Source organism: Oncorhynchus mykiss, chromosome 18, assembly GCF_057628025.1.
Source record: "Oncorhynchus mykiss isolate SJ-2025 chromosome 18, ASM5762802v1, whole genome shotgun sequence".
Classification (NCBI taxonomy): domain Eukaryota; kingdom Metazoa; phylum Chordata; class Actinopteri; order Salmoniformes; family Salmonidae; genus Oncorhynchus; species Oncorhynchus mykiss.
The window spans coordinates 72,303,456-72,315,760 of record NC_143039.1 but is presented as its reverse complement, the minus strand read 5'-3'; the positions used below and the strand labels follow the sequence as shown (position 1 = coordinate 72,315,760).

Below are 12,305 nucleotides of genomic sequence, written 5' to 3'. Positions count from 1 at the left end.
AACGAAATGGGGAGGGACCTACCTAAATCTGTCCAATAGAAATTTGTTTTCATTGCAATTAGAGTAAACGGTTGGAGTAAACGGTTTCTAATTGGAGTAAACGACTTCTGTTGCGAAACCGTTAATTGCTTACTCTAGGAACCAAATGGCGAAAACGGAATCAAATGGGGAGGGATCTGAATTTATCAACTACAAACTCTAGTATATTCACTATGGAAGCTGTTTAGCGTTTAAGAACCAAACTGAAGCAAATAAATAATAATTCAGGTATGTTCCTCCCTGTTAAGTTCAGTTTGCTTCCGTTTAAGAAATGTTTTGTAACTTAATCGGCAGAATGAATACACCCAATTGTTTACATTATTGCTTTGTATTTTTTGGGGGGGTTCGAGTATTCATCCTTTTTATACGTTTTTATTATTATTATTATTAACAAATCAATACAAAAAGTACATTGGGGAACATAAGTCTATATAAAGAACATTTGGGCTAGGGTGTACAATATCACATTACACAAGGACCTTCTATGGGGCATACACACATTTTATCATTCTAACAGCTTTTTTTGTTGGTAGAGTATTTCAAATATAGTTCAAAAAAAAAATTGTAAGATAAAAAAAAAAGTTTTGTTTGTAAATGTACATTTGTGAATATGAAATTTGACCGAAATAATAATTAAATGAATTACTTAAAATTGTTTCAACTTAAAAAAGAATCCAAGCAGTACATCTCTCCACAAAGGTTTAAAATCTTCATAAATGTGTTCAGTTAGAAATCTACTGATGTCTTGCCACAGTTCTCTTACATGAATACAATCCCCCCCAAAAGATGCAACACTGTTACTGGGTGGTCATTACAAAAGGTACAATTTGAATTGATGTTTTTCTTAAATTTCTTCATATAGTGGTTGGCAGGATAATATTTATGAATAATAAAAAAAAACGTCCTAATTTTATTAATAAGTATAAGTATAATAATATAATTAGCATAATAAGTGTGTGGTAACATCAAAACTTTTTCCCAAAGACGATTTTATCAATAAAACCATTCCAACAAGGCTCGTAGAGCTCTACTGTTGTTGGATGGACTGAAAGAAAAACAAATCTTTCCTACTGATGAGTCAACAGATTTAATGAAAAATAAAGCAACACCAGATGGAATGGCATCTAAAACAATTGCAAAATCTTTAGATGTTACAGGGACCTTGTAAAGTGATAAGAATGCCTTATAATTAAGTAAAAGACCCTCTTCATTTACAAGTAGGCTCCCAGTAGTTTCAATATCGAACACAAAATGCTGGACCATGACGTCATCAAATAGGGACATCGAGCCGTCTAGTCGAAGATTGTCATTTAGATTGACAAGATAGTAAAGTGACCGCTCTAAAAATGGAATTTACATGTCCTCAAAGATGGAAGGCAGACGTGAGGAGGTGACATCAGGTGGGACCCTTCTAGCCAATGACAAGGCAGAACAACATGCCATAGAGATAGATAGAGGACTCATATTTGTAATTGTGCCATTATAGCGTCTGTGACAGCATGGGCAGCGCCATTGGGGCTATCTCAATTTTTTAAGTAGTCCATTTTCTTCTTTTACATTGGCTGATTGCTCACAACTTATTAGAATCCCCATCCCAGTTGGCTACCTTAAAATGGCGGAATCCAACAATGGCAATGGTTATGCTATCTATGATGAGTCCTCTATCTATCTCTATGACAACAGGCACAACTGCAATATAAAGTCGTTTCCGAAATGCCACGTAGGTCTACTTATATCAGTGCATTCAACCTAACCATTTCGAAACTTCTATTCGATAAAATAAGCCTTAGGTAGTAAATGAGCAATTACATTTTTTTTACATACAATTACATACAAAAATTCCTCACTTCGTGGGTTTATTTCGTGGAAAGATTTTAGGTGGAGTAAAATCTCTCGCTCCGCCTTTTCCTCTCTGTTCTAGCGCAGAGCTCGGTGCTTCTAGCAAGTGTAAACAAAAGGAAATTGACATCTTGCAGTCTTGCATATCTTGGAAAGGCAATCGGCGGATCAAGGTTTTTACTTGTTGAGTAAATCGCTAGCTATATTTTCATACTAGTGTGTTATTTGAGTATTCAATTTTTGTGTATATCCTCGCGCATTTTAACTTGAGCTTCAGATTGAGCAGAAGAAGTGAAAGTCAAAACATGGTGGAGACACGCACAGGTGAATATTTTATTTATTTAACCTTTATTGAATTAGACAAGTCATCCAAGGACTCTTAACGATATGCCCCTCGAACATATGCAATGACTTATAGCTAGCAGTTGTATTCTTTTAACATGTTTTCTGGCAGTACCGTTAGAGTCCTTGGACAGCTCCGATGATGAACCCCTAATTGCATTAGTAAAGAAGAAGCCGCAGCACATGGAACACAATGGGACTCAGGGTGAAAAAGACCAGAACCGACAACCTGAACCTGAGTCAAAGAATAGCACTAGAAAAGATTCTGGTGAGCGAACACTACAGTGAAATTAAAACCTTTAAACACCTATTTAAATATATTTATAATTATATATTTATAATTATATATTGTTGATCATCATATTCACTGTTTATGTGATTAGGGTTGGATGACACCTCAGATGATGAGCCCTTGACGAAGTTACTGAATAAACTTTCCAGAGCTAAAAAAGCCACTGTACAAGCAAAGAGGCCAGGGACTACTGATATCAAAAAAGGAACAGGTAATGGCATCAAGAAGACAAACAACAAATTCACAGGTGGGAACCCCTCTCAAGCTCCTCAACATGTAGGCTATGCCCTGAATACAACACACACACACAAACCCACACACTACTATTCCGAATGGAAAGGAGGTATCAATTTTATTTAGTCTTTGTCATAATTGTAGGTTCAACCCAGAATGAGGACTCCTATGATAGCTCAGACGATGAGCCCTTGATAAAGATGGTTAGAAAGATCCCTAAACAGACATCATTGCCATTCAAAAAGAGACCCTTCAACACAGCCAGAGAGGTGAACGATGTGAAGAAGCGCAGAAATAGCTCACAGAACACTAATAAAATGAGCACAGGTGAGACTAGTTCCCCACATCTTGTATTTAGAATATAAATACAGAAATTAGCTAAATGGATTCAGCGGGACTAAACTTGCTTTCCTCTTCACATTTGTTCTTCTATGTAACTAGATTCATCATCAGGTGACAGCTCAGATGAAGTGCCCCTGATTAACATGGTCGACAAACTCAAGACACAAATGCGAACGAAGACACCCACCACTACAGCCAGAAAAACACCTGGCATTAAAAAGCCCAGAAAAGTTTTTAAAAAACACAACAGGAGTATAGGTGAGAATACATATCGCCTCTTGGCTCCGATGCTTTCACCGTGACATAATATTTTGGAGACTTGTATCCTTGTTTCTAATTCAAATGTTTTGTTTTCTGATTGCATGATCAGAGACCTCAGATGACAGCTCTGATGATGAGCCATTAATATATCTGACCAAGAAGTCTCCATCTAAAGAGACTGAAAGGACAATACTGAAGAGGTGTGTCACTAAGGAATCAAACAGCAACAACTGTAATAAAATTGAAGGGAAAATGAGCAGAGGTAACTAATTCTGCAAAGCACTTTTTCAATTTTATTGCACAATATCCTGGCAGATCAGGTTGGGTCGCTGAATTTGGGTCGTTAAATCTCTCTAATATTTTTTGCTTCATCCTGTTTGAATTGTCAGAGGAAGAGGTGAGTTCTGATTCTGATGATAAGCCCTTGATAAATCTAGTCAAGAAGCCTCTTAAAGCTGTAAAGAAGACCACGACGCCGTTAAAGAAGAGGAGCGTATCAGGAAAGACTGTGGTGGCCAGAAAGAAGACGAGACCAGACATTATGAACAAAGACGTCATCAGACAGAGCACCAAAGTTGTCCAAAGAACACGTGAAGGTGAGAATTCTTTTTCAGCACAATCCAAAATACACCTTAGAATAAAATAGGTTGTCTTGTTTTATGCAATAGTTGATCATTTGTATTGCTTTATCAGGGTCTTTGGATGACAGCTCAGACGATGAGCCCTTGAGTAAAAAGATGGTGAGAAATCCACAAATGAAGAGCCTAATGGTGATTCTGGAGAGATGTGACACTGAAGAAGTCTTGGAAGATAACTATAGAGCCAACGTGGGAAACACCGGTAAAAGAAGTGCAGGTAAGAATTCCTCTTATCGTATATTTCCGTTCCCAAATGGAATATCTTTGACATAGTCTACAGCTGCACTGTTTGATAGATAACATTGAAATCGGCTATTCTCTACCTATTATGCAGAGCACCTATAGTTGTTTATTTATTTGCCAGGGGATAAGGAGAACTCCGATGATGAACTCTTGATAAAGATGGTCACGAATCCCCCTCATTCTTCACCAGAAACTATGGCAGAGAAGGAAAATAAGTCAGAAACTGCCCTTACGATGAACCTTTGATAAAGATGGTTGGAAACTCAGTCATGTTCAAGGGATATTATAGATACTGGAATAGTGACTTTGTTTTGGGAAAACGTTGAGTAACAAATTTGCCGGGAAGATGGCACAATTGTTACTGACACAACAACCCCATTTTTTATTGCATGAGTTTACAGTGTTATGGTGAAAAAGAAATATGTGAATTGTCTAAATATTTTGGTGATCTGGAATCACTATTTTCATGTTAGAATTTTTTAGTGTTTTAAATTTTGTAACTTTTTCTATAATTTTTTAAAAATATTTTTTTACCACTTGGATGCTGGTGGTTTCATGTCTATAGCATATTTATAACCATGCGAAATTTGACTCCCTCAATAGATCCAATTTTTAATTGTTGCCAATACTGTCTCCAGCATAATGAATTATAGAGTACATTTGTGTGATCGAATGCAATACCTTCCTCCTCCCTATTCCTTTTGACTGGAACGGGCCATCACTGGAAGCAGTACTATGCATTGTAAATGTTCTTGTTTCAGTCCAAGTATAAAGGGCGCTGCCGGTCAATTGTGAGATTACATTTTTTTTTGTTGTATTATTATTCATGAATTGATTTTGTTTTCAACCATTTTATTAAAAGAACAGAAGTTTCCCATTTTGTCTTGTTTCAATGGGCAGAACGTATGCTTTAAAGACCACCGACAGACACAGCACCTATTTTTTTGTTGTTGTTGTTGCAAACACGGATGCAATATTCTTGAGTTTGACTGTCATTATTAAGGCATTTTTGAATGGCTAAACATGAGGTATTAACATAGATTCAGTACAAAAATATACACTTTGTTACAAAAAAAAAAAACGATGAATGTATCATACAATAATCTATTCAGACAGAGTAGTTTTAGGTCCTGCTGGCCGTTTTTGTCTTTTTAGGAAAATGTGTGATGTCAGTCATTCCCAATGGAACACGCCTTCACTTCTATGGGAGATAATCGGCAAAGAAGTCCAGTCTTCATTGAGACAGCATCTGTAAAACGAGGGGCACATTTTGTGTCAGTTGAAACAATGTCAAAGGGAACTGAGGACTGGAAACCCTTCAGTGTCAATTTTAGCATGCCAATCTTGGTGGTGCAAACTCCAAACAAATTAGCGGGATGCATGCCAGCAATAACACAACACTAAACAATACATTAATTGCACTATAACGGAGACAAACGGTGCCCACAATCTGTTAGGGCCTACATAAAGCTGTCCCAACAGCAGAGTCCCAACAGCAGTCTCAACATCTTACCACTGCTACCCCAGGTTATCAGTGGAGCCTTGTCTGGCAGTGAAACAGTTCATTCAGCCTCATTTACTGCTTTAAAAAAAAACATGGGCGATATTGCTGACTTGCTTAAACAAATGTGGTTTCTAATGACAATTGAAATGGCATAAGGGGAAGACGAGCGGATAAGAGGCAATCCGTCATTTTGATTAAAAGACATTAATGAGCGAGCTAGGACATGGACCAAATTATTAGTGTGAGATACATGGGTTACTAACAGCTTACTACACAACATACACTTACTTTCCTAGCTACAGTATACAGTGCCTTTTGGAAAGTATTCAGTAGTCAAGACCCCTTGACTTTTTCCACATTTTGTTACATTACAGCCTTATTCTAAAATGTATTATTTTTTGTATTTTTAATTCAATCTACACACAATATCCCAAAATGACAAAGTGAAAATAGGTTTTTAGAACATTTAGCTAATTTATAAAAAATCAAACAATGGAAATACCTTATTCAGACCCTTTGCAATGAGAATCGAAATTGAGCTCAGGTGCATCTTGTTTACGTCGATCATCAAATCACATTTATTTATATAACCCTTCTTACATCAGCTGATATCTCAAAGTGCTGTACAGAAACTCAGCCTAAAACCCCAAACAGCAAGCAATGCAGGTGTAGAAGCACGGTGGCTAGGAAAAACTCCCTAGAAAGGTAGGGATGTTCAAATGTTCATTGATGACCTGCAGGGTCAAATAATTATAATCACAGTAGTTGTCGAGGGTGCAACAGGTCAGCACCGCAGGAGTAAATGTCAGTTGGCTTTTCATAGCCGATCATTGAGAGTATCTCTACCGCTCCTGCTGTCTCTAGAGAGTTGAAAACAGCAGGTCTGGGACAAGGTAGCACGTCCAGCGAACAGGTCAGGGTTCCATAGCCACAGGCAGAACAGTTGAAACTGGAGCAGCAGCACGCCAGGTGGACTGGGGACAGCAAGGAGTCATCATGCCAGGTAGTCCTGGGCCATGGTCCTAGGGCTCAGGTCCTCCAAGAGAGAGAGCGAGAGAGAGAGAAAGAAAGAAAGAGAGAATTAGATAGAGCATACTTAAATTCACACAGGACACTGGATAAGACAGGAGAAATACTCCAGATATAACAGACTGACCCTAGCCCCCCGACACATAAACTACTGCAGCATAAATACTGGAGACTGAGACAGGTCAGGAGACACTATGGCCCCATCCGATGATTCCCCCAGACAGGGCCAAACAGGCAGGATATAACCCCACCCACTTTGCCAAAGCACAGCCCTCACACCACTATAGGGATATCTTCAACCACCAACTTACCATCCTGAGACGAGGCCGAGTATAGCCCACAAAGATCTCCGCCACGGCACAACCCAAGGGGGGGCGCCAACCCAGACAGGAAGACCACGTCAGTGACTCAACCCACTCAAGTGACGCACCGCTCCTAGGGATGGCATGGAAGAGCACCAGTAAGCCAGTGACTCAGCCCCTGTAATAGGGTTAGAGGCAGAGAATCCCCATTGGGATTGGGAACAGGCCAGGCAGAGACAGCAAGAGCGGTTTGTTGCTCCAGTGCCTTTCCGTTCACCTTCACACTCCTGGGCCAGACTCAATCATAGGACCTACTGAAGAGATGAGTCTTCAATAAAGACTTAAAGTTTGAGACAGAGTCTGCGTCTCTCACATGGGTAGGCAGACCATTCCATAAAAATGGAGCTCTATAGGTAAAAGCCCTGCCTCCAGCTGTTTGTATAGAAATTCTAGGGACAATTAGGAGGCCTGCGTCTTGTGACCATAGCATACGTGTAGGTATGTACGGCAGGACCAAATCGGAAAGATAGGATAGGAGCAAGCCCATGGAATGCTTTGTTGGTTAGCAGTAAAACCTTGAAATCAGCCCTTTCCTTAACAGGAAGCCAGTGTAGGGAGGCTAGCACGGGAGTAATATGATCAAATGTATTGGTTCCAGTCAGGATTATAGCAGCCATGTTTAGCACTAACTGACGTTTATTTAGTGCTTTGCATTGCAGTAGTCTAACCTAGAATTGACAAAAGCATGGATTAATTTTTCTGCATCATTTTTGGACAGAAAATGTCAGATTTTTGCAGTGTTACGTAGATGGAAAAAAGCTGTCCTTGAAATAGTCTTGATATGTTCGTCAAAAGAGAGATCAGGGTCCAGAGTAACGGTGAGGTCCTTCACAGTTTTATTTGAGACGACTGAACAACCATCAAGATTAATTGTCAGATTCAACTGAAGATCTCTTTGTTTCTTGGGACCTAGAACAAGCATCTCTGTTTTGTCAGAGTTTAAAAGTAGAAACTTTGCAGCCATCCACTTCCTTATGTCTGAAACACAGGCTTACAGCGAGGGCAATTTTGGGGCTTCACCATGTTTCATCTAAATGTACAGCTGTGTGTAATCTGCATAGCAGTGAAAGTTTACATTATGTTTACGAATGACATCCCCAAGAGGTAAAATATATAGTGAAAACAATAGTGGTCCTTAAATGGAACCTTGAGGAACACCAAAATGTACAGTTGATTTGTCAGAGGACAAACCATCTACAGAGACAAACTGATATCTTTCCGACAGATAAGATCTAAACCAGGCCAGAACTTGTCCGTGTAGACCAATTTGGGTTTCCAATCGCTGCTTAATGGGTAGAACCAGTTGAGCATTCCTACAGCATTTCCCTTCTCCCTACACTGAAATTACCCTTGCCTAACGATTGCAGCTGGGGTTGCAGCACAGCTATCCTCGCCGTAAGGCGATCGTTCTCCTGTATATTATGAGTATAGCGACTGCAATTAGAAGGCAGCATGTTAATGTTACTACTTAGCTTCGGCTGGTGGAGGTCCTGACGAACTACGTCCAGATAAAGTGTCCTTGTGATGTTTCTTCAACTTGATTGTAGTCCACCTATGGTAAATTCAATTGATTGGGCATGAGGACAACCATCTCTGCAGCACTCCACCAATCAGGCCTTTATGGTAGAGTGGCCAAACAGAAGCCAATCCTCAGTTAAAGGCACATGACAGCCCACTTGGCACCTAAAGACTCAGACCTTGAGAAATAAGGTTCTCCGGTCTAATGAAACCAAGATTAACTCTTTGTCCTGAATGCCAAGCATCATGTCTGGAGGAAACCTGGCACCATCCCTATTGTGAAGCATGGTGGTGGCAGCATCATGCTGTGGGGATATTTTTCAGCGGAAGGGACTGGAAGACCAGTCAGGATTGAGGCAAAGATGAACGGAGCAAAGTACAAAGAGATCCTTGATGAAAACCTGCTCCAGAGCGCTCAGGTATTCAGACTGGGGCGATGGTTCACCTTCCAACAGTACAACGACCCTAAGCACAAAACCAAGACAATACAGGAGTGGCTTCAGGACAAGTATCTTAATATCCTTGAGTGGCCCATCCAGAGCCCGGACTTGAACCCGATCAAACATATCTGGAAAGATGAAAATAGCTGTGCAGCAATGCTCCCCACCCAACCTGAAAGAGCTTGAGAGGATTTGCAGAGAAGAATGGGAGATACTCCTCAAATAGTGGTGTGCCAAGTGTGTAGCATCATACCCAAGAAGACACAATGCTGTAAAAGCTGACACAGGTTGTTCAACAAAGTACTGAGTAAAGGGTCTGAATACTTATGCAAATGTGGAATTTCTGTTTGTTTTTTTGTTATTAACGTTCTATTCATTTTTTCCTTTTTCCTACAAACAAACAAATATTTTTTGTTTGTTTAAATAAAACATTGTACAGCATAAAACATTGAGCTTGACATCCAGACATATTCTCCAACATAGCACACATACAAGCTACAGTACAGAACTAAGTGGGTTCAGAAGCTACAGTACAGATCTAAATGGGTTCAGAAGCTACAGTACATAACTAAATGGGTTCACAAGCTACAGTACAGAACTAAATGGGTTCACAAGCTACAGTACAGAACTAAATGGGTTCACGAGCTACAGTACAGAACTAAATGGGTTCACAAGCTACAGTACAGAACTAAATGGGTTCAGAAGCTACAGTATAAATGGGTTCACAAGCTACAGTACAGAACTAAATGGGATCACAAGCTACAGTACAGAACTAAATGGGTTCAGAAGCTACAGTACAGAACTAAATGGGTTCAGAAGCTACAGTACATAACTAAATGGGTTCACAAGCTACAGTACAGAACTAAATGGGTTCAGAAGCTACAGTACAGAACTAAATGGGTTCAGAAGCTACAGTACAGAACTAAATGGGTTCACAAGCTACAGTACAGAACTAAATGGGTTCACGAGCTACAGTACAGAACTAAATGGGTTCAGAAGCTACAGTACAGAACTAAATGGGTTCACAAACCTCCCAGTCTTTAGAAACACCATGACAAATAAAACACATCCAGCTTCTAGAAATGTCATTTATACCAGGGATTCTAGCAAGCATTTGTTCATAAGATGCTACCTCCAACATTGATTGTTGAACATTGAACATTGATTGACTGTTTCAGAGTAGGAGTGGCATGACCCTTCCAAATTCTAAGGATTATTCTAGCTGCTGTAACCATACCAACAGTGATCAGTGCAAATTCCTCATTTGTTACATTAGGTAACTGTTCTAACTTTTCCAATCTTTCCTCCAGATATTTCAAAACATCCTTCCAGAAAGGTAGCACTAATGTACATTCACATATTGCGTGTAAAAATGTCCCAGTGCCTTTTTGGCATTTCCAACACAGAAAACTGTTGGTCAGCCACATCTGATGAAGCCTGGTTGGGCTTCAATAAAACCTATGTAGTATCTTATATTGAGTAAGTTTCCCTCTTGCTTCCCTTATGTTCCTCCCTGAGCTGGACAAGATCTTCAACCAGGTATCATCCTCAATTTCACACTTATTAAGGTCAATTTGCCATATTGTTCTGAGGTTTTTGCAGTCTTTACTCTGCAGATGACTGAATATTGAGTACAAAATGGCTGCTTTATGTTTGGGTAATTCCAAATACTCAGCTATTGGGTTCTTTCCTGGATTTTGTTGATAGCTGGTCAACAAACATTCTCTTAATTGTAAATATTTCCAGAAATGTCCCTTGTCTCCCACATCATATTTTTGTACCAAATCTGAGTATGACATTAAAACATCTCCAGTATATAGATCACCTATAGTATGAATTCCTTTCATTAGCCACTGTTTCCAGTACACAGACTTATTTTCTATCCGTAGCCTAGGTTTGTGCCACAATGATGAGTATCCTTGTTTTAGATGTGAAATTCCACATATCTTGTGTAATGTTCTTCACACCTCTTGAGTGTAACAAAATTGGGTTGAGAGTTTCAACAGACCTCTCCCCTGTACGACTACGTGACAGAGTATCAACAGACCTCTCCCCTGTAAGACTACGTGACAAAGTATCAACAGACCTCTCCCCTGTAAGACTACGTGACAAAGTTCCCAAGCCCTCTCCCCTGTAAGACTACGTGACAAAGTTCCCAAGCCCTCTCCCCTGTACGACTATGTAACAGAGTATCAACAGATCTCTCCCCTGTAAGACTACGTGACAGAGTATCAACAGACCTCTCCCCTGTACGACTATGTGACAAAGTATCAACAGACCTCTCCCCTGTACGACTATGTGACACAGTATCAACAGACCTCTCCCCTGTAAGACTACGTGACAGAGTATCAACAGACCTCTCCCCTGTAAGACTATGTGACAGAGTATCAACAGACCTCTCCCCTGTAAGACTACGTGACAGAGTATCAACAGACCTCTCCCCTGTACGACTATGTGACAGAGGTGAAAGGATAACTTAGTTCCTGTTCTATTGTTATCCAATCCAAGCCAGCATCCCTTTTGCCCCAATGCTTTCCCAATTCAGCCATTTCAAATGATACATTTAACATCTGGCAAAGCCAAGCCTCCTTCATCCTTGGGATTCTAGCAAGCATCTGTTCTTATCAATGTCGCAAGAGGCTCTAAATGGTAAACAGGAGAGGGGAGGTGGAGCAACCCTGCCTTGTGCCTCTGTAACAGTGTTTCTTCCATTCCTCTCCTCGCCCCTACCTGGGCTTGAACCAGGGACCCTCTGCACACATCAACAACTGCCTCCCACGAAGCATCGTTACCTATCGCGCCACAAAAGCTACGGCCCTTTTCAGCGCAAGGGAAACAGCTACTTCAAGGTCTCAGAGTGAGTGATGTCACCGATTGATACGCTATTAGCGGCACCCCGCTAACTAGCTAGCCATTTCACATTGGTTATACCTCTAGAAAGCCAAAAGAAAGCAGACATAATTACATTCGTAAGTACTGTTGCTTTATGATTGGAATAGAGGACCCCTATCAATTTACAAAAGTCAGGTCCAAAGCCAAATTTTTCTAGGGTTCTTAAGAGAAAAGCCCACTCTACCCTGTCAAATGCCTTCTCAGCATCTAAGGAGACAGCAGATGTAGGAGCTATATTTGTGCGGTTTAGTTGAGGTCCTGTTCTTAATAAATCCTACTTAGACACTGTGTATAATATTAGGTAGTGCCTTCTCTAAGTGTATCGCGAGG

The 12,305-nt window shown here is 40.1% G+C and overlaps 1 protein-coding gene across 9 annotated transcripts; it reads left to right on the top strand.

Moving 5' to 3' along the window:
- The first annotated feature begins 1,507 nt into the window (after positions 1-1,507).
- Positions 1,508-5,104, top strand: LOC110496685 (uncharacterized). Of its 9 annotated transcripts, none has more exons than XM_090209290.1 (9): positions 1,508-2,202; positions 2,333-2,488; positions 2,604-2,723; positions 2,891-3,073; positions 3,188-3,346; positions 3,459-3,611; positions 3,787-3,945; positions 4,043-4,204; positions 4,352-5,104. In XM_090209290.1, the coding sequence occupies exons 1-9, from the start codon at positions 2,184-2,186 to the stop codon at positions 4,474-4,476; spliced, it is 1,236 nt and encodes a 411-aa protein (XP_090065416.1). In that variant the 5' UTR covers positions 1,508-2,183; the 3' UTR covers positions 4,477-5,104. The 9 variants fall into 9 exon arrangements, with proteins under 9 accessions (XP_090065416.1, XP_021428383.3, XP_090065415.1 ...); XM_021572708.3 differs by having other exon boundaries at positions 3,739-3,945; XM_090209289.1 differs by having other exon boundaries at positions 2,604-2,759.
- Positions 5,105-12,305: the final 7,201 nt, after the last annotated feature.

Bases quoted from the DNA above. Each gene is read 5' to 3' on its own strand.
- LOC110496685 (XM_021572707.3), top strand. The intron at 2,760-2,890 runs GTGGGAACCCCT...TCATAATTGTAG, and splicing joins GACAAACAACAAATTCACAG to GTTCAACCCAGAATGAGGAC. The intron at 3,074-3,187 runs GTGAGACTAGTT...CTATGTAACTAG, and splicing joins CACTAATAAAATGAGCACAG to ATTCATCATCAGGTGACAGC.